This window comes from Sturnus vulgaris, chromosome 19 (assembly GCF_052056855.1).
Source record: "Sturnus vulgaris isolate bStuVul1 chromosome 19, bStuVul1.hap1, whole genome shotgun sequence".
NCBI classification, from domain to species: domain Eukaryota; kingdom Metazoa; phylum Chordata; class Aves; order Passeriformes; family Sturnidae; genus Sturnus; species Sturnus vulgaris.
In genome coordinates, this window is record NC_142261.1 from 9978873 (window position 1) to 10003405 (window position 24533).

The 24533-nt window shown below is 54.5% G+C and overlaps 1 protein-coding gene across 2 annotated transcripts in view; it reads left to right on the forward strand.

Annotated features, from left to right (window-relative positions):
* The first annotated feature begins 806 nt into the window (after positions 1–806).
* The window catches only part of SRRM4 (serine/arginine repetitive matrix 4), a 46657-nt gene continuing 22930 nt past the window's right edge, over positions 807–24533 (forward strand). For both annotated transcript variants that reach the window (XM_088175782.1, XM_088175783.1), the window contains exons 1-4: positions 807–941; positions 19724–19867; positions 22052–22132; positions 22959–23030. In XM_088175782.1, coding sequence (XP_088031908.1) covers positions 811–941; positions 19724–19867; positions 22052–22132; positions 22959–23030 — 428 coding nt within the window. In that variant the 5' untranslated portion in view covers positions 807–810. The remainder of the gene's footprint in view (positions 942–19723; positions 19868–22051; positions 22133–22958; positions 23031–24533) is intronic.

The window sequence follows — 24533 nt, forward strand, 5'->3', positions numbered from 1 at the left end:
TCTTCCCTCCCCACGCGTCCGGTCCTGGCGGGTCAAATCCTGCCTTGGAAGGTGAGGAATTCTTTTCTGTGCTGGTTGGGAACCCACTGTGGGACTCCCAGCCTGCCACTGCACTGGAGCCAAGGAACAGCATGCTCCATCCCTGCCCCTTCCCAGTTAAATAGGAAGGGAGGTGGAGAGAGGGGGGAAAAAAAAGGGGTTGTGTTTCAAATCCTCTGTCCCATATGGGTCTCGGTATGGACGAGTTAAAGAGTGCTCCCTACGGCCTCCTGATGTTTTCTCCCTCAGCTGTGGCTCCAGGCTCTCCCTTTCTTTACTCGTGTCTGGTTGGGGCAAACACGAAGGCTACTGTGGGGGGAGGGGGACTCGCTCTGCCCTGGAGGGTCTGTGCCCCGCAAAGAGCAAAGTGCAGCGGTGCCCCCGATCCAGCAGCGAGCTGGGGAAGGAAATGATGAGGATGGCGCACAGACGGTCCTGGGGGCTGCGAGGGGGTGGAAACCCCCCCCAGGAGCCACCCGGTGGGGGCGAGCGGGCAGGACCCGAGCGGGTCCCCCGGAGCCGCCCCCTCCCCGGGCTGGGCTCCGCCGCTCCGGGCGCAGCTGCGGCGGGGGCGGTGCCGGGGAGGGGACGGCGGAGGGTCCGGCCCCTCTGCCCGCCCCGCCGGCACAAAACGGGAGGCGGGGGCGGCCGGGGCCGCACTCCCCGCAGCGGGCCGGGCTGCGGGCCGGGCCGGGCGGCGCGGGGGATGTAGCGCTCAGCACCTCGGACAGCGGCGGGGCCGGCCGGGGGCTGGCCGGGGGGCCGGGGGCCATGGCCGGTGTGCAGCAGGGCGAGAAGCAGCTCTTCGAGAAGTTCTGGAGAGGAACCTTCAAAGCCGTGGCCACGCCGCGACCCGAGAGCATCATCGTGGCCAGTATCACCGCCCGCAAGCCGCTGCCCAGGTAAGGGCTACCGGGGCAAGGGAGGGGGGGCTTTAGGAGACCCCAAGTCCTTCTTCACCTCTAGTCTCCTTCCCACTGTGAAGAGACACCTGAGTGTGTCTCCGTGCCACCAGCAGTTCGTGGCTGGAGGACCCGGGGCACTCTCCCCATGCCTGAGGCTGCGGGATCCTGGCTGGCTGAAACCCCTCCTTGGGCAGGTGCTGTGTTCCAGAGCACAGCAGGTTTGGGGATCTCTGGTTCGGTGGTGCTTGGAGCCTGGGAGCTGGCTGGGTCCCAAGGGGAGCAGGGTGAGGGTCTGCCAGGCTCTAGCTGGGAAGGGGGCAGTGGTGGGGGGCATCAGCTGGAAAGTGTGACCAGCTCCATCAATGCTGTGCAGAGCCCCGGGGTGTGTGTCGTGCTGGTCGCCTTGTTTCTGTGTTAGCCCTTCACCTGGGACCCCTGAGAAGGTGAAGCCTGGGGAGGGAAAAAGCCCCCTAGGGCTGGACCCTGCCTTGTCACCCAGGGGAGGCTGGTGGCCCCAGGGACACACAGTGCACGCAGCCTGCTCGCTGCCGTGGACAGGGAGAGCTCTGGGGATGGAGTCCCCCGTGTCCCACAGCCAAACAGCCTTGACTTTGCTCATCCAGTACCTGTCCTGTCCTCCTGCTCCAGGAAAGTCGGTGCCCCCGTGTTTTGCCAGAGGCTGAGCAGCAGAGAAACCCATGAAAAGAGGCGAGGGGGCTGCAGGTAGCCCTTGAGCCTCCCCGCCAGGCTGTCACACAGGCAAAGGTCGCTGTGGCTTTCTCACAGCCTCACACTCTAATTTAGACCAGTTTTATTTTGCTTACTGTCTCAGTATTTGTTAAGAATATCTTGTTTGTGCTGCTTTTATAAAGAAAGGACGCTTTTGCTGGCTCTCCTCTCTCTTTGCTGTTTTTCCTCTGCCGACTTCTTCCCAGCTGGTGTGGGGAACCAGCCAAAGTTCCGTGGAGGTGCTGCGTCTGTAGAGGAGAGGGCTCAGTCTGCAGCAGGCTGGTGTTGGGGGCTCAGCCTGTTCTAGGGAGGAGAGAGATCCTTTGGAATGAGCCATTTCGGATGCTTCCCGTGCCACTGGAGGCTGTGAGCCACAGCAGCAGTGGGGATGGGGGTCTCTTCTGCCCCTGCAGCCCAGCTGCTGAGTGAGAATTTTTCCAATCTCTCTGATTTCCATTAATCATAGTAGGAAAATGGGAAAGGCATGGCTTCGGTCTGCAATGGAGAAGAGCAACTCTTGTTTCCACAGGCAGTGTTTGCAGTGTGCAGTTTGCTTTGTGGTGGAGAGGAACCACCGTGTTTTTCTCCATCCCTGCATCGTGTATGGTCGGCACCTGAAGGGCTGAGGGCTGGCTTACACACGCACACTCTGCCTGAAGGTGCCTGAGTGAGCCGTGCTGCTTAAATATCTTGCAGTTAGAGGTGTAATAAGTCAACAGATTCGGGTCTGGGGGAAATACAGCCAGCCTGGGTGTCAGGAATGATGCCTGGCTCTGTCTAGCCAGCAGCTCGGATTGCACAGACATCCTGGTGGCGCTGAGCACCGCGGCTCGGGGTGTTTGCAGATCCATTAAAAGTTCCCAAATGTGTGCCCTTCTCCATGCTGTTGGTAGTGACAGCTCCGGTGGGAGTGGAACAGTCAGGAGCTCTTGGCACGCAGCAGAACGGCTCCCCCAGCTTGGCTTTGCTGTGGTTTGCACCTCGGCAGCGGCAGGTCCAGGTCCCCACGCCGGGCTGTGCTCCGGTCAGCATCAGCAGAGCCCGGCTCCTTTTGTCCCCTGGCGGTGTGCGCTGCCGGCACACGGGGACGTTCCCTGCGCTGTCACAGCTGCACGGAGCGGGGCCAGCCCGGCGGGGCTCGCCCCGGGCCACTCGCTGCGCTCACCCTGCCCGGGCACGGAGGGGCTCTGCCGCTCCAGGGGCTGCCACCAAAGGCTGCGGGGACAGAGGTGCCATGCTTCCCAGCTCTTCTCATCGGGGCTGCCGTCTGGGCATCCCACAGGGCTCTGCCAGGAGCCCGGGGCTGCCGTCTGGGCAGGATCACACCTCTGAGATGCCAGGTCTCACTCACACCCCCAGGGGCTTTGCAGCAGGTCCCCACTGGGCTGCACAGCGATGTCCCCAAGCTGGCACTAGGCTGGTAGTCCAGCAGTAGCCAGAGCCAGGCTCCTGGTCCCCATCTGTGGAGAGCACAGACCCAAGGCTTGCAGCAGCTCCACTTGTAGTGGTTTCCGTGCCTGGCTCCACTCTGGGTTTGTTTTTCCGGAAGGTTTTGCTGCGCCACTGCTTGGATCAGCCTCTCTTCCCTGACGATACTCCCGGCTAATTTAAGAGCAAATTACTGTGGTGCCAGAGAGAAGATGGGGAGACCAGTTAGCCAAATGAAATATTAAGATGACCATCTGGATTCCTGTTTTCTCCCACACTTGACAGCTGGTCCCCTGCAAACACCCTGCCCTGGATCTGGCCCCATGCTTCCCACAGCAGTGGAGACGCTGCCGTGGTTTCTAGGACAGCACTGCCCACCTCCCCAGCAGATTTCCTGTGCCCTTTGAAGTGTCAAGGGGCTCAGCTGCGGAATGGGGGTCCTGCCAGGGCCCCCCCCAGTGTCCATAGCCCAAAGCCATCCTTGCAGGGTGCCCTGAGAATGGCTAAGGGCTCAGTCCTGCATCCCTGTGGGGCAGCAGTGGGGTTCCCTAGACAGAAAGTGATTTTTTTTTTTTTCCCTTGCCCCATCCCTCACCACTACCTTCATGCTGCTTCTGCAGGTAAAGCCTCTTCCATCTAAATTCCCATCAAGCTGTCTTGGAGGTTTGGAGGGTTAAAGCTCTGCTAAACCCACGGTTCATCCTGGAACAAAAGAGTACATTAATATCTTCCCTCCTGCGGGGGCTGGGGGGGGCATGAAATCCAGCCCCCCAGACAGCTTTGTGCCCAGAGCAGAGCTCTGCCAAAGTAAATGGATTATTGACCAGTTTGCAGTGTGAAAGGAAAAACCAAGCTGATGGGGAAAGGGGCTTTTCCAATTAACCTTTTCCCACACAGGGCCTGGTGGGGCTTTGCTGTGCAGCTGAGGTGAGGGACTGGGTGGAGAGGGGAGGCTGGGAAATGCTGGGTTGACACAGAACTTGCCTTTACAGGGGAATTCCTTCAGCATATGCAAAATCCCGGTGTGGGATTTGAGGGGGTTTTGTGCTCAATGTGCTGGGGAGGGATGGAGGAACAGGAACCACCTACCCTGCCCTGAGCCGCTCTGCCAAACTGGGAGACGTCAGTCTGTTCCCCTGGAACATGAGGATGGGGCTTTGGCTCTGGTGAACTGAAAATGCTTTTAAAATGTGCTGTGTTAAAAGTGCCACCGGCCTGTGCCCAGCCTTTGGGGATGGGTGTGAACAGCATGCTCTGGCCCCAGCCCCAGAGCAGGATCTGCTTTCCTCCCTCTGGGCTGGGCCTCTGTCTGCATCTCTTCCCTGGCCGTGACCTCGGCCACAGCGTGGGGCTGGGAGTTCTGTCCCACTTGGAAGCTCGACTTCTCCCAGCTCTGCCGAGAATTTCATCAGCACCGGTGCCAGGACCTGGGGCCATCCAGGCGGGAGGTGCTCCAGGGTATCCCAGGGAGCTGGAGCTGGTGGGAGTCTGCGGGCTCGGGGATGATTGTGGGGGTGGTTTAGTTCTGTGCTGCCACACTGCCAGCCACAGTACTATTGGCATGAGCTGCTCTGTCTCTGCCCTGTCTCCAGAAACTCAGCCAAAATCCACTTCGGGGCACTCTGGGGCTGGGCCCTGTGGGTGCTGGTGTCGGCTCCTGGGGCAGCCGGTGATGCCGAGTGAGCGGCTCCTGCATCCCTCCTTGCCAGATGGTCTAAGTGGGTCACATCAGGGCAGCGCTGGGGATTTGTGCTTTAACCCTTGATCCCCCGGGATGCACCGTGCACGGAGGGGGAGGGATGTGCTGCTGAAGTGGGATTAAGCCATAGTTTGCCACTGCGGGTGATTTTTGGAGAGGAGTCTGGGTGCTGCTGCAGGCGTGCTGGGACAAGGGTGACGTGTCCTCCCTGCTGCACTGGGACACGGCAGGAGCAGCCACGGCACTGCGATGTCGGAGTCTCGGTACCCCAGCGAGTGCAGAAAGCAGCTGCAGTTCTCCCGTGGCCTTTGCGGTGACTTTTGGCCATCCCAACCTCTGGCTTCCCAAGACTCCCCGTTTGGCGGCCGCGAGTCCCCAGTGGGGTGGCAGCCCCCGGGCAGGGACTGGGGTGTGCTCCGGGGAGGAAGCCCCGCTGGCAGCGCTGCCGTGCGGATGGGATGGCCCCACTCCCGTTAATCCTCCCCCTTGTTGGCCGGGCATCTGCTCCGCGGGAAGAGGCGGCGGCGGGGCCGGCCAGCCGCCTGGCTGCCATCTGCTGCCTCCATCCCAACGAGCCCAAGTGCTAATGAGCCCGTGGCCCCGGCCCAAGAGGGGGGAGAGGGGCTTGAAAAGAAAAGCGAGGGGGAGAAGAAAAGCCCCTTCCTCGGAGGGGCTGTCAATAGCGAGGCTTTTGTCTGTCCCTGCCCTCCGGCTCCAGCTGGACGGCGCTGGGAGCAGCGAGAGCTAATTAGGCAGCTCGGGAATTGCCGGGAGGCTGGGGGCAGCTGAGTGAGGGGAAGAGCTGGGATTGCCCGCAGGACGCACTCCCTGCTGCTCGCAGAGCCTTCATCATCCTCATCCTCCTCCTTCTTTCTCCCGGCCCTGTCCATCTGCCTCTCCTCTGGACTGCTGCTGGGCACCGTGACCCTGCTGTCCTCTCTGCTGGGGAACGCTGCGATTTTGGGGACAGGTAATTTCTGACCTGTAAAAGTCCACTTGAGAGCTTTGCTGAGCTCTGCTTGGAGCCCAAACCATGGGTCCAGCTCCCAAGCTCGGCAGCAAGGACAGGGGCACAACCTGACCCTGCTGATGAGAGTGAAGAGCCACAGCAGCTGCTGGGGAAACACGGGATGAGGATCTCCCTAAATCCGGGATTTGCTGCTGCCCCACCTCTGGTGAAGGGGGAGCCTGTGGTGTCCACGCTGTGCCAGGGGAAGCACCGTATCCGATCTCTTCAGATGAGGGATGAAATCAGGTGGAAGGAAGCAAAGGGAGGACAGTTCCACTGGCTGGCTGGAGAATGGTTTTGTAGAAATATTCGATTTCACCCTTGAACAAACCCACTGAAGACACTGCCCTGGCTGCCAGGCAGCCCCACATCTGCAGATGCTGGGGGTGCTGGGTTTGTGAGGGTAGCACTGGTGGGGTCTGGCACCTCGGGGGGCTGTGCTGACCGTGGGGTCCCCTCCCTGGCTCAGCAGCATCCCAGCACTTGCATGAGACTGTTTCATGGAATGTGGGGAACCAGGCCAGGGTGAAATATGACAATTTAGGGTCTTGCCTGGCTGACGTAGCAGCACCAGCTCCAGCCAGTCCCCATCCCTGCTTTTATCCCATCACTGGAGAGGCAGGAGAGCAGGACACTTGAACCCCAGGCACGTGTTCACACCCCTCCCGCAAAGTCCTGCTAATGAATATGTAGGGCTGTGAGGCCCTAAATAATAAATAGCAGTGATGACCTTGATGACAGGGATTGCTAAGGAGCTTCTGCCCAGCGCCAGGTCCTGTGGCTGCTCGGGTCTCTTTGCTGTCACCATCCTGCCCCTATCATCTGGGACAGCCTGTCCTGATGCAGCTTGACCCCAGAAAGGGCCTCTGCAGATCCCCCTCTCACGGTGTGTGGGGGTCTCCTCTCTCACCAGGCTCCCTGGGCTTGGGAGATTTTCCTGGCCTTCTCTTCTCAGCCCCATTCCCACATCTCCATGGCTGGTGGCTGTACCTTTCTATACGTCCATTTCTCTATAAGCTGGACTTATCAAATGCACCCCCCGCGTCACTGAAATGAAATCATTTCATGCATGACCACCCTTTCCTTTTCTCTCCTTTTTTTTTTTCCTTTTTCTCCCTGTGGGCACTGAAACCTCTTCATCACAGAAAGCCTGGCCCAGGCCAGAAAATCCCATCAGTGTTTGAGCTGCAGAGGGTGCCAGGGCTTTTGTCACAACCCTTGGTCTGGCATGAGCCCCCAAGGGCTCTTTGCTGTTCTGAGTCTACTGTGACCCACACACAGCTCCAACCCCCTTGGGTCCTCCTGTGGCCCTAAATCCCTGACAGTGCCATCAGCCCGGGTTTGATGCCTGGATTGGAGCCCTTGGGCATTGCCAGCAAAGGGCAGGGAGAAAGGCCAGATCCTGGGAGCCAGCTTGTGTTTGCAGCTTGGCTTGATGATTTCATAGGTGTCTGCAAAGGCACAGAGGTTGTGATGTCTGAAATGTGGTGGGAGTGGTGGGTCCCAGCAGCACAGCACCCAGAACAGGGCTTTGGTGTGGCTATGAGATCTGCCGGGGATGGGCCACCACCCCTGGCAGCATGGCCAGGCACAGTGCCCACCTCTGTGCCACCATCACCTGGCAAAGGCCACACAACCCTCTGTGGGACACCGGGTGCTGCAAAATTGGCTTCTCCATCAGCCACTTGAGCTGAAAGCGCTGACAAACATGGGGAGTTTAAAAATAGCCGTTTCTTTCGCACGCGGCGGGAACACTTTCCCTGCCAGCGCAGCAGGGACTGCAGGAAGGGCTTACAAAAAAATAATGCAAGTGGCAAAAAAAACTCTATTAAAAACTGTACTGGTGTTTGAGGCGGGCTGAAATGAGCCCCTGGTCTGGAGGCAGCGAGGCTGGGATTCCACCAATGACCCGTTTAACTCTCCATGTTTAATTTATGTCTTGGCATTAATGGAAGAAGAAGCAGCTGCTGCCCAGCCCCAGTCAGGGGGCTCGTTCATCCCTGGGTGGGTACAGGGGACACTGTGGGCAGGGTCCTTCTGCCTGTGGGGCTGCTCTTCTCACAGGGGAGGCTGTATGGGCTTTGGGGGCTTTCTGCTGCTGGGTTCCAGGGCTGGGGTCAGGTGCCTGTCTCACAGCCCTCAGGATGGCTGAAATGCTCTGAGACCCAGAGGCAGCGATGAGAAAATGGGTTTTCACTGCCATGAACATCAAAATCTAGCAGTGTATCATCCCACTGGAACTTGATGGCACTTTGGCAATGGGCTGGTTGTATTGAATTTATCTCTGTGCCACGTGTGTTGGAGGGTGACTGGAACAGAGTGGGGCAGGAGGCTGGGATTTGAGCTACATTAGCATCAGGATGAAGAATTAGCTACTGCCCAGCAAGAGAAATATTTTTGCATTAAGAGAGATTTCACAGTTAAAGAGCTCCTGCTGCATTAATCTGTGGGTCAGCTGGAGCTGCTGTACAATCCCCTGCCCTCCAAAGCTGTGCAAGTGTGACACCAATCTATAGGGGCATGTAAATATAACAAAACTTATTCTCCACAGCTCTATCAGCGGGGCAACCCTGCTGTGCCAGGGCGTGGGCATGGCTGTGGCCCAGAGGGTGCAGGAGGCAGTTTGGGATTTGGGCAGATCTACCCCTGAGGCTGGTGCTTTAGTTCAGAGAATTTATTGCCTATAAAGCTTTTGCCCCCTTCAAATCCCAGCAGAGCCTGGTCAGGATTGTTATGATGGGGACAAGCAAGACAACTGGCTTCAGCACCTCTTTGAAGGGATGGGGGTTTTATTTTCCAGAAAATTCCAAGGCTGGCAACTTACAAAAAATAACTTATAGAAAATAAAACCCCAAAGCAACAGAACTTACCATGTGTCACCTGCCCTCCCTTGTGTGTGGGACAGCCTCCGTGGTTACCCCTCAGTGCCCACCCCATCCCTGCCTTTGTCTGCCTTGGCTGGATTAGAGGGTGATGGTGCAAGGCCAGTGGAGCAGAGGGGCAGGAGGATAATGCCATGGAGATGGGGGATGCAGGGGGTCTGGGTAGGCACAGCCAGGGGAGGAGGAACAAAGGGAGCTGTGGTGTAACCCCTGAAATGGGGAGGTTTGCAGCCTGACCTGCTGGGGAGCAGTGGAACCCACGGGCTGTCAGCCTGGCTGTGCCCTGTGTCTCCTAATCGAGGATGAGCTTGGTCTCCTGGTGACCTCCTCTGCCCCCTGGGAGTCCCTGTGTGGGGCTGAGCTCTGCAGGGCACAGGATATGTTGGTTGCATCTCTCCCCTAGGATCCCTGGACATCCCCAAATGCAGGGATTTAGTTGTGTCTGGTGGCTGGAGAAGTTGTTGACTGGTTTTGGACCAGTCCTTGTGCTCTCCCAAACATTTCCCACATGTGGGTCAGAAGCCAGTGATAGTGAAGGATGTTCTTCGTATCTTTTGAAGGGGTTTTGGATGTTTTGGTGAGTCCAGGCTGCCAGGGTCTCTGTCTCTATCCCTGCCCTCACCGTGAGTGTGGAGCATCTTTGCACCTGCAGGGGCAGAGCCAAAGGCACAGCACTGGCAGCACGTGCCAGGGGATGGTTTAGCTCCTGTTCTATGCTGCCTTGTGGCAGTAGTTATTCCCCCATTGCCTCAGGAGTTCACCACAAGTTCATTTTTCCACCCAGAGCCCAAGTTTCCCCATCCCCCTAAGAGGGCTCAGATGCTCAAGGGCTCTGGACACGGGAGCTGTGCCACGGGGATGGATGGGTTAATTTTGCAGTGGAAGCTTGTGGTCCAGAGTGCTGGCTGCTGGCTCTCTGGGCTGTGAATGCCACCCAGGGCACATCCATCCCTGATTAATGGAAACTGAAAAGCAGGATCCTAAGGACCCGTGGCTCCCCTGCCCCCTCTGCACTGCTGGCCTGCATTGCTGCCAGGTTTGTCCTGCACGGAGCAGAGGACAGCAGGTCTCACCTCACCTTCCCGTGGTGGAAAAGCAGTGGAGCCCGTGGACACAGCCTGTGCCCTGCCTGCAGAGCTGGCACTGGGTCTCAGCCAGTGCCCTGCTCCCCCTGCTCTCCCTCCCCACCACGTTAGTATTGATTTGGCCTGAACTCCCTTTAATGTGCTGTGATTTCTTTCAATTAGGCTTTGAGCGAGGTCTCTGCAGTGTTCAATAGAACTGGACCAGTGCCTGGACTGCACGGCCCAGAGGGGGATGCTTGCAGATGCTCCCCCATCCCTGGCAAGAACATCCCCCCATGCCCTATTTTCCCCGTGTCCCATGAGGATAATCCCACTGCTTAAAGGTTGTCCCCTCTGCATTTCCTGGACTGGAAATTTCCTGGACATTTCCTTTCCCTGTGCATCAGCACTGGACAGGTGGCTTTGCCCAAGGGCAAATTCAGGTGATTGCTGCTGTGTGCAGGAGCAGCCCCATTGCAAACAGAGAGTGAACCAACCCTGAACACTCCTCATCTTCACATGCCCAGCAAGCTTCCCCCTTTCTCCTTGGTGGCTGTCATCTCCTCAGGGATGCACTCAGCCAAGCCAGGGCTTGGTGTCACATTGTTTCTGGCAAACTGATAGGCAGGGCTCTTCTTTCCAGAGATTGTGTGGAACAGAAATCCCTGCCCTTCATCTCCAGCTGCAATTACCGAAGCCAAGTCGATGCAGTTGATGGTAATAGGATGGTAACACTGTCTGAATTTGTATTTAATGCTGATTCCAAGGGTCTGTAATCTTCATCAGCACCACATGACTTTTTATAGAACAGAAAAATGTGAGAGCAGTTAATGAGCTGTAATTCTGGAGAGCTTCTGCCTTGATTGGGACTAATTATTTTCTTTATAAAAATAATTAACCATCCACACAACCTATAGAGTGAAAGACATGTGGCATTAATTAAGCCATGCAGTATTTTCACTGCACCTTTATCTCCTGTTTCCCAGCACATCCCAAAGAGACGGTCACACACAGCAGGAAGCCAGGCTGGGCACAGGCTGGCACCGTGTGAGGGCTTGTGCTGGGCACAAAGGGCCGGCCCTGGGAGAGGGGGCTGCCTCCAGATCCCAAACCCACAGCCTCTTGGCCCTGCCTGAACTGTAAAACCCCCCCATTTGGGTAGGAAAGGCTGGTTTGGGGAGGTTAGGTGATGGTGCTCACACGGGGGCTGTCTCTGAGGGGTGACAGCAGAGCAGCCAGGGGACCCTGGCAGGGCACAGGGCTCTGTGCTGCGTGCTGTCATTTGCTGTGGGGCACCAGGATATCCCAAAATTGAGGTGGTTGCATTGTACAGGCCAAACCTTTGTTCTCCAGGACTCTGGGATCCCGGGATGAGTCCCAGGCAAATGTGCCCCAGCACCGGCGCTGTGCGTGCTTAGACACACGCTTACATAATACATAATTGTTAACAAAACTAATTCCTCTCTTTTCCTGGAGGTATTCTGAGAACTAATGAATATATTTGCATAATCTTGATTTTGTTTATGAATAATTCTGGATTATCCAAATGTGAATAACACCAGGGCTTTGCCACTCTAGATTGCCTTTCAGCTGAGGATAGCAAAGCATTTTACAAATATTAGTTCGGCCTCACAAATCCCAGCAAGCAATAAAATTATTATTACACCCAATTAAAGATGGATGGGACAGAAACTGAAATTATTCTCTGCAGCCCTTCCTGGCAGGGTCTGCCATGGGGACTCACCTGCCTCTTCCAAATCTTCTCCCTAGGAAGCAGCAAGCTGACAAATACTCCCCCTTTTCTCTTTTGGGATGATTTAAAACAGTGTCCAGAGTTGCAGGGTGGTATGGATGGTTGGAGACCTGAGAGTGGAGAGGAAGTTTCTTTCTGGCTCTGACTCCCACACAGCACTGAGCACCCCACAGCCCTCTGTGTGGCAAGGATGGCACAGCTATGCCAACCTTTTCCTCCTTGGAGCACAGTGGGAGGAGAAAAGGCCCTGTCTTCCCTTCCAGAAACTCTCCTTTACTCAAAACCTCCTCACCAATCCTTCCTGGGCAGGCAGCCTGAGCACTGAGGTGTTTCCCACAGGACCAGGGATGTTACAGGGAAAGAGGATTGGAGTCAAACCAAACACTCCCAACTCATGAAGCTGCAATTTGGGAGCTTCCCAGCTCAGCTGTCACTGCACACACAGGGAAGCAAAGGGCCCTTCTGGCCATCAAGAGCGCCTGTCAGCAAGTCAGGGTGGGAGTTTAAAGCCCACTTTCCACATTCCTTGCCAGGCTGGGAGCACTGCAGGCTCATTGCTCAGCAGCAGAAATCTGCTGGTTAATTCCTTTCCATAGGAGCTCATTTCTGCCCACGCTTCCCTGCGTGGGGACATCTGCTCCTCACGGTGTCACGGAGCCCTCCTGGCCCCAGGTGACCCTGGCAGTGCAGCCTCTGCTTCACAGGGGGCTGGATGTTCAGGAGACAAGTCCCAAAGAGAAGGATGTCCTGGGAACCCCTCCTCACCAGACCCCTGCCCGAGTGATGCCCTGCTTGGTGACACCCATTTGGTACCCAAGTTGGGGACATCCATTTGGCTGCACCTCTGAGTCTGTCCTGGGGGGGTTGAGCATTTCCTAATGTTAGAGTCATTTCAAGCTGAGTCCTTGGGAGCCACTGTTCTGTAGCCACAGGCTACTGAGCACCGTGCCTGTGTTCTGGCACATGGAGTGGCTCAGGGCTGGTTTATGAACAGCATCTGGTGACCTGAGTGTCCCTGTCGCCAGCCTGGATGGATGGGGCAGCAGAGATACTCAACCAGAGGCATTTCCAGGGCAGCTCTGCAGACAGGTGGCAGCTGCATGAACAGGTTGTGTTCTTGGAGTGTTGGGACCTCCAGCGTGTTTTCCCCTTTTCCAGTTACAATTCAAAGGAAGCAAATTAAGGGAGAGGAGGAAAAGCTTTACGTGAGTGGCAAATAAAGCATTGCTGCTCCAAGTGAATCTTCTCTAGCCACCTTCTCCTTGCTGCTTCCAAAGTGCCTAATTACTAATTCATTTTTAAAGTGAGCTCTCAGTGCTCCCAGGAGCTCTGGGTAACTGTGTGCTTACAATTCCCTATTTGATTAAAATTTAACGAGTTGTTATTGGCAAATACACTCTTTCACTGCTGCTTGCCATGCTATATAGCACGGGGCTTGGACAATGGGGGGAATGGGCTCACCTGATGGTCCCTGGAGCAGAGGCTGGCACTGTGCAGCCCCTTGGGTGTGAAGCTGCTCTCTAGCCTGACCATATTGCAGGTAGTGCCAAAGCACTTCTTTTCTAGGATATCCATGAATTTTATTTTTTTTTGTTAAACTCTTCCTGAAGCATTAAGCATCATCCACTGGTGCTCCTCAGCTTCTGGCTCCCCGTGCTGTGTTGGGAAGTGTCCAACCACAGCCCCTGGGCTCCCTCCCAGCCCCTTGGTCCTGACCTTTGGCCAGCTTGGTTTGGGCAAGTCTTTAATGGGAAACAGAAGCTCAGATCCAGACTTTTCCTAATCACAAGTTCTGCAAGGGTTGTTTCACGTTGTCCCCATGCCTGCCTGTCAGCTCACCCCCTTCATGGCTGCTCCAGGCTGCCTGGGGGTGATGGCAAGGAAAAGATGCAGGAGTGCTGTTTGAGGCCAGCTGTGAGCAGAGTGGCTGTGGGGATAGGGATAGGGTGGGGTTTGGCATAAGCTCTCAGCCCCAGGCCTCTGGGTCACCCAGGAACCCGGGATCCCCCAAAACATGGATCAAGGATGTGCCAGGTTGCTGTGCCGTGGGACAGCATGGCCACGTCAGCACTTCTGTCTGCATTTGTGGGCACCTGAAACAGCCAAAGCTCCTCTCGTCATATTTCCTGATGGAGGAGAAAACTAGCTCCTGTACAGACATGGGAACCCGCAGGGTGTTTGTCTAAGGAGGGGGATTTGAGGACAGGAAAGGCACGGGTTTGTCCCCCTGAGAACAAGCCTGGCCCGGCAGTGTGCAGGTGCGGACGGGCAGGAAGCTCCGCAGGGACCTCCGAGCCGGCAGCGTGGGAGGCACAAGATGCTGCAGAAACCGTTCGAGATGGGGCAGCAGTCCAGGTTTTCTTTAGAAACAGTGTGACCATGTGCCATATTCCTCAGTTTTCTCGCTGTTGTCGCTGGCAGGCAGTCAGCAGAGCCAGCCTGGGCCGCTGGCAGCGAGGGAAAGGGACACCAAGCAAAGTGCTCAGGAAGGAAGGAGGACAGGGCATGGGGCTCCTGGTGGCCCTGGGGAGGAGGAGACCGAGCCGTGGGGAGCAGGGAGAGGCTGTGCTCACCCTGGTGCCTGACCCTGCCTAAGAAGGCGATTCACGGAGGCATCGCTTTCCCCCGTGGAGTTTTCCCTCTGCAGGGATTGTCCATCCCGTGCCGCACAGCAGGAGCCGCCGCTGCCAGCTGGTGTCCGGGACAGAGCCCTCCCCGTGGGCTGCCACCTCTCAGCATCCCCCGGAGCATCTGGCACTGATCCTGCGCTGCCACCGGGGCCTCTTCCAGCAGGGAAGCTCCTCTGTTCTCATCCAACCATGCATAGTAAATCAACTGCTGGAAAAGAAAGAGCCAAGCTGCTTTTTTGGCCCGGGATGTGCTGAGAGCGGTCGTTAAACCTTTCTGGAGCGCAAGAAGGAAAAGGAGCCACATCCCGGCTTGTGCCAGGACACCGGGTTCCCAGGAGCAGGAGGGAGAGGAGAGTCACGACTGGCAAAAAATTTGATGAAAAATGTATAGTACAGAATTGTATTTCTCTTCTGCATTTGAACTGCCTCAAGAAACCCACGTGCCTTTCTGCAGCTGGTGCCTCTGCTGATGCACAGAAAAAAATAGCAGGGAGAAGATTAAAATTGAACTGGCTTGGAGTCTGTGTAATCAAGGAAAGTATCTCGGTGATTTGCTATTATAATTTTCAATAACAAACTGCAGGGCTCCTGGTGCACTAATAATAACGGCATGAATGAGGTGGGCAAAGAACCTGCCATGGGTGTTTGTATGTGTATGGTGTGCTTGTGGGAAGCACTCACAATATTCCCCATCTCCTAATTTTGAAGAGGTATTTTTAGTGCTTATTTCAAAGAGCTTTACATAAACACATCTGCTGGAGTTTTTGCTGGGAAATGTCTTTACAACACTCTTTCCTGTCCCCTCCTTCTCGGGGGACACGGGAATGGTCTGACCATTTTCTTCTTCAATCAGATAAGCAAAGCCAGAGATCAAGAGAGAAAATCACAGGCTTATTTGCCAGTGCCAAAAGGCTTCTCAGCCCAAAGGGTGGATTTTAGAAACACTTTGAGCAGCTCAGATCACCCTCACTAGAGCCCAGGGCAGAAGCACATGTGATGTGGCTGTGGCAGAGTGTAGGGATGTGGGAGAGCAGTGATCCTGACCCACCACTGCCCTCTCTTGCACAGCCAAAACCTCCAGGTGAGAAAAGGAGAGATGGGATATTCTGTCACCTGTCCATGCACTTTTTGCATGTTACTCAGGAGAAGTGAAAGAACATCCCTGGTGCAAACAGTTGCAGGCACTGCAGTTTCTCCAGTCTCTCTTCAGGATGCCTGTGTCCTGATGTTCCCACTTCCAGGCAAGATATCCATCCTTCACCATTTCATGCCAGTGAAACATTCACAGCTTTTAAGCTCATCAGAGATGTTTTAACCTTGTTCGTTTGAGGGTTTTGGTTGGCTGAAGCTGCTCCTGCCTTTTCACCGAGAGGTGTAGAGATGATGAGGATTTGAAGCCAGCCAGGGCTGAAGCAGGGAACGTAGTAAAGTTTCTGTATTGGCTATCCCAAATCCTCTGACCTTGGAAGTGCTGCCAGTGCAGGTCTGCCAAGTGCACTCAGTGCCCAGGCCTCTGAAGTGTTTGTGCATCCAGCACCCAACCCAGCTGCATGTGCAAAGGAAAAGAAAGGATAAAAAAAACCCAAAACTGCTTGGTTAGCATAATCCAGAAGCAGTTTGCTTACAGTGCTGCTTGCAGGGCAGCTGGGAAGGGCACAGGGGCTGCACAAGGCCACCGATGGCTGGAACTGCTGGGGTCCATCCTGCAGAGTGGGCTGAGTGGGGAGATGGTCTGGTGCCACGGTCTGGCAGCTGAAAGGTCACTAGGGAGACAATCTTCCTGCTTCCTGCTTTTGTCTCCTCTTGAGAAGAGTTCCTGCAGGGAAAAGGCTGACTGATGGAAGGTTTGTGGCAGGAGACTGCTGTGGGGCCAGGGCAGCTGGGCTGGGACATAGGAGCCTGTGGGCAGGGGAGGGAAGAGGCCTGGGATGGCAGCACCCAGGGAATGTCAAGTGCACAGCAAACCCGCCCTGACTGCTGTCACTGCACGGCCAGGGGGGACGGGTGTCGCTGGGCTCAGCTCCCCAAGCAGTGTGCGTCACCAAGTGCCACATTTCATGGCCTGATGAGATGGCATTTGGCCATGGCATGCAGCATGGCAGCCCAGGATGCAGGGATGGGCATGGTTTGGGAGTTTGCTCCCTGAGGCAGCAAACGGTTTGTGCCTTTGTCCTGTCCTCTGTGGACAGTGCCAGGATCTGTCCTTGGGAAAGGGCAGTGCTTAACTGGTCTCTGTGGTATCCCCACAAACTGGGGGTGGCATCCCTTCCCCAGGGAAGGGGGCAGAGTGGCCTCAGGGCACTGCCAGCAGCAAAGAGCCACCCATCCCTTCTGCTCCATGTGGCCATAGTGGTTTATGGTGGTTTCATCCACCTTCAAATAAGGAATATTTGGGTTCCTTCCCACCAGTGACCTTTCTTGCATCATTTGTATTAGGGTAGGCAATAGATCATTTCCCTTTGCTGCCAACACATTCTATTAGAGAGGGAATATATGTGAGAGCCCAAATCTGACACCACAGTGTGGAGCTGGGCAAGCTGGGCTGTGAGAGGCTTGTGCTGGTGGAGAGTTGAGGACTCTGTGTGCCTGCTCCTTCTCTTCCAGCCACTACTCACTGGCAAACATTGCCATGAGCCCAAAAAACCCCTTCTGGACCAGAGACTGCTGGGATGGGAAGGGACAGGATGAGCCAACTGTGGTGGGTGGTTGCACAGAGCATGTTGTGCACTGAGCAGGTGGCAGGCAGCCCAAAGGTGCCCTGCTGTGGAGCAGCTGTGCTGCTTCTGGACAGCTCTGATGGATAGCCTGGACTTCTGCATGGGAGAAAGAAAGGGAAAAGAAAAATGACTGCAAGTGATCGAATTGCCAAGTGGAAATGGGGAAGCTTGGAGGGCAGGTGGGGTGGGTAAGCAGCTCTTTTGTCCTGGACTGACTGCCTGTGGCCAGGAGTGCATCCTTAGGGACAAACATGCAACCAGCACACTGGGGAGAAGCTGTGGTCCTCACTGGGAGTGCTGGAGCAGTGCTGTCCCCCAGCAGGGTATCCCTCCTGACTCCTCTTCTTCCTGCCTCCTCTGGCACATCCCCTGGGCTGAGTGAGTCCCCTGCTCCCAGCAGCATCCTGCCGAGCATTCCTGCTGCTCTCCCTGGGTCAGCTCCAGCAAAAACACCCACAAAGGCTTTTTTTTTTTTTCTGCTGCAGGCACAAGCAGCAGGGAAGGTGTGATAATCCCTCCTTTGAGGCCACAGAGATCATTCACACCAAAGTGCATCACTTTTATATCAGTCATGAAAGACACAAAAGACAATAAGAAAAGAAAATGTTTTATATATATATATATTCAATCAATGTCTATGGAGCTCCACGCCAGGGGATTACCAGCCAGTTTAAAGCATTAGTGACTCTCAGCATCCATCAGAGGAGAACATTTGGTTGAACGGAAGCCAGCCTTTGATGGAATTGGAAAATAATTATTTCCATCAATAATTACTTCCAAGCCCAGAAGAAATGGTTCCTGGCATGTTGCAGGACAGGAGTCCTTGATTGCCTCGAGGCCAATATGTTTTAACCCCAGGACCTGGAAATCCCATTAGAAGCTGGGTGACAAGGATGTCGCCTGCCATGCCCAGATCCTGGCAGTGGTGTTGCAGCCTGCTGCCAGCCTGGGGAGGATCCCTCCTGCCTCTGCTGCTGGAGCGCATCCAGCTCAGACTTTGCACAGGTCATTAATTTGGGGACGTTTTTAATGGATCCTAATGATTGAGCCTCAGAAGGCTGTTCTTAAAAGGGGTTTGGGAAAGGCCACAAGCCAATTAGCTGGCACACAGAAAACAATTAACCATGTAGCTTCCTGGATGGTTAAAAATAATGGAGATACTGGGAAGCAACCAGGGGATTTATTACAGACTTTTTAAAGCAAGAGGGACTATTCACCTCCTGCATGTTCTGGGACAGAAATATTTCACCCAGCTTCCCCCCACTGATCCCTATCCCTTTGATTTGACTGTGCATATCCTTAAATGTTAAGGCATTAAAAAAATGGGCTGCAAGGAGGAGCTGGCTATTAGAGAAAGTGGATGCTTGTTGAGAGAGAAAACGCAGTGAGTGGGAAGAGAGGGGTGACCCTTCTGCAGGTGCTCCTGTGCCAACTCCAAACCTAAGGAGTGTTATTCATGGCTGAGGCAAGCAGCAGGATGTTCCCTGGAGCATGCAAGACTCTGGCCATGCCTAACTGGGGCTATTTTAACATGCTAGTGCTCTGTAACCACCCTCCTGCCCCCACTTAACCCCCAGATATCCAGCACACACCTGGCCCTTGTTCCATCTCCACAGCCCATATGTGATGGCTGTGGTGGTCTCTGCAGCCAAAGCATCTTTCACTGTGGCTGCAGGGCTGGCAGAGGGACATCCCAGCCTCCCCCTGCTCTGGTGGGATCCACATGGCCTGAGGGCTCCAGGGTGTTGCTTTCCAAGGAGAGGAGGTAGGTCTGGTGGCAGACAGAGCCATGGCACTTTGCAGAGCTGACCCTAAAGTGGCACCCAAAGCCCAATTCGGCTTTAAAATGATAATGGGAAGAAACGGGGACACTTTTATTGCCAGCTGAGCCCTGCCTACCCCGAGTATCACCCCACAGCCAGGCTGGGCCTGGACATGCCCATGTTTGCTTTATCTATTCCATAATGCTCTGGATGACACCAAACCCCAGCGTTTTCAGCACCCCTGTTGAGTACGGTTTATGGCTTTTTATTAATCTTTTCATTCCTTGAAATAAACATCTGCAGGGCCTGGAAACCTATTTGTTTTTCTCCAGAGTGTCTGCACACAGACTTGTTTGGATTTGTTTTCTCCATTCGGCTTCTTTTCTCCATTTCAGCCTGCACAAGCCCCAATGTTTCTTAGAAACCATTCCCTCCAGCCTTTCCTTGCCTTTGCTCTGCTCCTTGCCAGCTCCCAGGGCTCTTGCAGGCAGTGACCTGGCTCAGTGGTTCCTCTTAACTCTGCTGGGCTGTCCCAGGTTCTCAGGGTTGAGCTGTGAGCAGGACCAGGTGTGTTCACTAGCCCAGCACCTTATTTGTAGGAGTGGGAAAGTTTGCTGACAAGTCAAGGATGAGTGGCAAGGTGTTATCAATGCATTAGCAGGTTTGGAAACTAAATTTGAAAAGGACTTCTTTTTTTTTCTATCAGAGTGCAGAATCTGTGCTGTCTCTGCAGAGCTGAGCTAAACCCCTCAATGCAGGACAAGATGTCCTGACTGGCTCCTGTTTTTCCTTCCCATCGGACTGGATCTGTCCCTGTGCTGTCCAGCTGTTCCCTTTGCTGCATGGTGCTCATGGCATCTCTGCCTGAACAATGAGCACAGCGTGGCCGGGCTGAGGTTCAGCTTGGTTTGGAAATGGGGCATTCCAGAGCCCTGTAGGAGCAATTCCCACTGCAGAGCTGAGCACTGAGAGCAACCTGCAGCTCTCCTTCACAGCAGCACGGCTCCTACCTGCAAAAGGCAAAGGAGAATCCCCAGGACGTGGGGAGTGACCCCAGCTGAAGGGACAGCTCCTGACGGCTCTTTGTCACCTCTTGCCCCGGCAGCGGGACACTCGGGTGCCTGCCGTACCCTGCGGAGGACAGACGGCCCGAGAAGCTGAGCAGCTGCGTGGTCAGGGAGCCTGCCAGCACCAATGGCTGTGCCAAGGGGAGGGACAGACGAGACCATGCCCACCGCAGGTCACGCAGGTAAGAGCTGGGGCCGGCAACGGGGCCACGCTGGAACACGGGGGTGGCAGAGGAGGTGTCCCTGGCTGTTTATTCGGCCCCTCTGGGGTCTGTGAGAGCTGGGGGTGCCTTAGAGGGCTCACTGTGTGCGCAGAAAATGTGTGCGAACGCATGAAATCCCTGTGCGAGTTTGCAGGGACAAAGCTGCAGTTCATTTCTACTCCAGGGCTCGCTCTCACAGCCTCCTTCAGAGCGTTCCAAGACCTGCCAGCACTGCTCTGCTCTGCCGGGTCTGCTGGGAATCGCCCTCAGCAATTCCCCTCTCCCCATGCCTCGATCAGCTCAGCAGCGCTGCCTTCATTAGGACACAGTCTCGTTATCAGCTTGTCGTTAGTCCCTGACCGCTTGAGAGGGGAAAAATGAATGGAACAGGGTAAATTGAAGCAGCTGGGGTCTCTGAGCCCTGCCTGCTCAACTGTCTCTGGGATTAAAGCCTCTCCGTTCAGTTAAAGATGCTGGAAAGAAAGAGCAAGAAAGCACATTTCATATCTTCAGATTTCAGGCCGACTGGAACAATAATCTAAAGCACACTTTTAATTAGACTTTGATTATAATCGTGGAGGAACAATTGAAGTCAGATCAGCGCATGGGAAAAAGCTGCCACATCAAAGAAAATCGACTTTATCTGGGGAGAGGGAGAAGGGCTCTGCAGAAACCGCCTGTGGCTGCGTGGTCAGATGTTGCTCCCTGCTCTCCTGTGGCGGTGCCCTGGGTGACTTTGGGCAGGTGTCTGAGCTTAGTGACAAGGAGACATCCTGCAAAATGCATTATTTCTGTCAGCATTGAGGTAGAAGGCCCAACTGAGCCCAAGGTGTGCCACATCCTCTCATGGTGCTGCTGCTGGTCCATGAAATCCTTGGGAGGAGACAGTGAGGAATATGTGGGTGCTCCATGGGGCCATGCTGTGGTTGCAAACTGGATTTACTGCACCAGAAGCACTCGTTATTCACAGCTCACAACTGAAGCATTAGCTTGCAGTTTCATTTTGCAGAGCTTTTATTTTTTTCCCCCCCAAAGTATATTCAAAGCGCTAAGCAACTGGGTTTTTATGACAGTGTAATTTCAGTGGTAATTCAAGCCCTGGATGATCAAGTGTTGAGGGATGGTGGAGTCTGAATGTCCCCCCCCAAAGTGTCATTTGCTCTGCATTAGGACTTTTCATTTGCAATAATGTTTGTTCTTGCTGCAGAAAACTGCTCAATTTTTGGCCTGTTTCTGTCGTGAAGATCTCACAGCATTTTCCAGCCATGGGGCTGCTTTCACCCATTCCTTGCTCCTGGCTATTCTTAGGGGCAGGATGAGAACTAGGGAAACCGAGACACAAACCCAGCACCCTCAGTGATTTTTCAGAGCCCTGGGGAGCTCACTGTGCCACTTGGTCCTGGATCCATTTGGGGATTCAGAGGGACCTGTGGATCTGTTTGGAGATCCACGTGGCTGATTTGGGCTGATTTAGGGATGCCACCAGGCTGCCACCAGCTGCCTCTGTGTTTACAAGCATTTGCATTAGTTAATGAGTAGCCACAGAGTATCAGTCATTTTTTTTTCAGCCCAATGCTCTGAATTAATTAACCACAGTATTTGCTTTTCATTGAAACATAACATGATTCAGCATCATATGTTTAAAGAAGAAATTAATTTGCAGGAGGGTTTATTTTCAAGGTTTAACAACTATATAAGAGATGCATATCTCCTTCAATTACCATAGTGTCTCAATATATATATATTTCTAATCAATTGCTACTTAACACATGTCAAGTCTTTATTATAGTTAGATGCATCTGGTTGCAATAATTACTGTATGCAAATTAAATGCCAATTAATTATTTAAAGCATATTTACAAAGAGCAACAAAACCTATAAATCTATTTTGGAGTCGTTAACCTCAGCAAACATGTTTTAAATAATCAGCATTGCTGTGGTGGAGCTGTCTTGTTATATCTCTATTAGACAGTTCATTTAATCAGTGGGTAAATAATTTGTTAGAGGGTAATGAGGCAACACCCACACTCTTGGTCCACCATGAACATTGACCTTGCTGCTCCCTGTCCCCGAGGTGGGGATGCCAGAGAGTCCTATGGGAGCCCATTCAGGGTTTATTTTTATCATTTTTAATGGTTATTGGGTCTTGTCTCCCATCCTCAGCCCTTCGTGTGATGAGGAGCGGCCGCTGCCGGCTCGGGGGAAGAAGAAGAAAAAGAAATCTGGCCGCAAGAAGAGAAGGAGGTGAGGGAGCCATGGCGGCGTGAGGGGACAGGCAGGGCAGCCCTTGGCTGGGTGTGAGGGAGCCATGGCGGCGTGAGGGGACAGGCAGGGCAGCCCTTGGCTGGGTGTGAGGGCCGTGAGGGAGCCATGGCAGTCAGAGGGGACAGACCAGGCAGCCCTTGGCTGGGTGTGAGGGTCATGAGGGAGCCATGGCAGTCAGAGGGGACAGGCAGGGCAGCCCTTGGCTGGGTGTGAGGGCCGTGAGGGAGCCATGGCAGTCAGAGGGGACAGGCAGGGCAGCCCTTGGCTGGGTGTGAGGGCCGTGAGGGAGCCATGGCAGTCAGAGGGGACAGGCAGGGCAGCCCTTGGCTGGGTGTGAGGGCCATGAGGGAGCCATGGCAGTCAGAGGGGACAGGCAGGGCAGGCCTTGGCTGGGTGTGAGGGAAGAGAATCAATGAAGGATGTGAGGGCGGCCATGGCGGTGTGTGGGGCAGGAGGGCATGGCAGCCCTCAGCTGGGTGTGAGGGAAAAGGGTCAGTGAAGGACGTGAGGGTAGCTATGGTGGTGTGTGGGGCACCCGTCAGCTGGTGTGAGGCAGAAGGGTCTGTGTAAGATGGAGGTGTGAGGGCCTGGGGGTTGCACAGCCCAGGGAGGTGCTGCCATCTTCTCGCCCTCCCCTCAGGGCAGCAGAGCTGGGTTGAGGCTCCTCCCTGGGCTCATCCTGCTCCTGCAGGAGCCCCCAGTCACTCTCCACCCTGGAGATGCTGCTGGTAGTGGGATGAGAGTTGGGGTGGCCAGGATGGTTGTGACCAGCCCTGTGGTCCCTAATGCCCCTCTGCCCCCTCAGGTCTCCCTCCTACAGCCCTTCACCTGTGAAAAAGAAGAAGAAGAAAAGCTCCAAGAAGCGAAAAAGAAACAGGTATTTTTTTCCTTGAAAATGTAATTCCCCGCTGGGTGTTGGGGGTTTGGAAAAGGGGTGGAAGGTGCTGCTGCCTTGGGTAGCTGTTGGTCCCAGAGGGCAGAGAGGTATGAGCTCTGTGAGCACTGGAGAGCCAAGGGGAGGCATAGCCAGAGTCCCTCTGGGCTAGGAGGGCTTGGGATGGGGTGTCCACCCAGTGCAAATGGAGAGTCATGAACTGCTGGGGTGTGGGGACACAGAGATGGACAAGCCACATCACTGTGAGCTCTGTGGAGCCTCAGCCTGCTGTCCTTGCTGTTCACATCCTCACACGTCTCCACCCTCTGGAATGCCAGTGGGATACTGATCAGGGCTTGTGCTGGTCCCCATCCCTTCCTCCCCAGCCTGCAGTGTCAGGACCAGAAACAGGCTCAGACCAACTCCCCACATCCACAATCCCAGCCTCCTCTCCCAGCCCCAGTGACTGTTTCCACCTTCCCCTTCTGAAGTCCATTTTTAATTCAAAGAGCATGATTAAATTTTAAAATTGCAAATATTTCACTGTTTTCTCTCAGCTGTTAAACAAATATTTGACGAGAACAGTGGATTCCATCTCCCTAAGAAGGTTCATGTATTTATAATGTATTGAACCAAAGAGAGAAGCTACCAAAAGTGGATAACAGGGTGAAAAGTTGAGCTTGAACCTCCAAAGAGCAATGGAGAAGGAGAGACAAGGATATAGGAACTCCTTCGAAACACTTTCTTCCCAAGGAGGGATTCTTATGCTCTTTTGTGAATGCCATCTCCTGATGGAAATCCTGAGTCAGAGACTCTTTGGCTTTGAACCTTTGGTAGCCATTTATGCCCCTGCAAGCCAAGGAGAAGCTGGAGCTGGTCCCATAATACAGCATGATATGAACCATTCAGGATTAGTGAGCAGTGGAGGTTGTTTCCAGACACTTGGTAGGATTTCAGCTACACACCCCAAGTGACTTTGCCAGAGGCAGTCCCTCAGCCCTTCCAGGACTTCAGGCTGTGTCTTCTGTAGGATGATGTGCTCCAAGCTGGGAGAAGACAGTGGGGTGTGCAGTGCACTGGGGCCAGGCCTTGCTGCAGGGTGTCTTCCATGCCACCAGGGTGTTCTGGATGAGAGTGGTGTCTCCTATGTCATCCCAGGGGAGCTCCAGGAGGGAGGACAGGGCCACGGTGCTGGTTTGGCTGTGAGACTGCTCTGGAGTTACACAGAAAAGATTTTTCCCTTGACTGCACTTTGGTTCTTCATACAGAAAAGCAGGGAATGGACCCACATCTACATGCAGTGCAAAACTGGAGGCAGTAGCAGAGGAAAAAGGGGATGTATCCACTAGAGATAGGGGATGTACCTGATCTCTCTAAAGACTTGTTATCCTGAGGATCATATTCTCAATTACTTGTAGAGTGTGCTGGTCCCTTCTGCCACACCAGCATTTCTCAGCTGCTCCCTCACCAGCTGGCTAAAGGAGAGGTGGGGCCATCCTGCCCAGG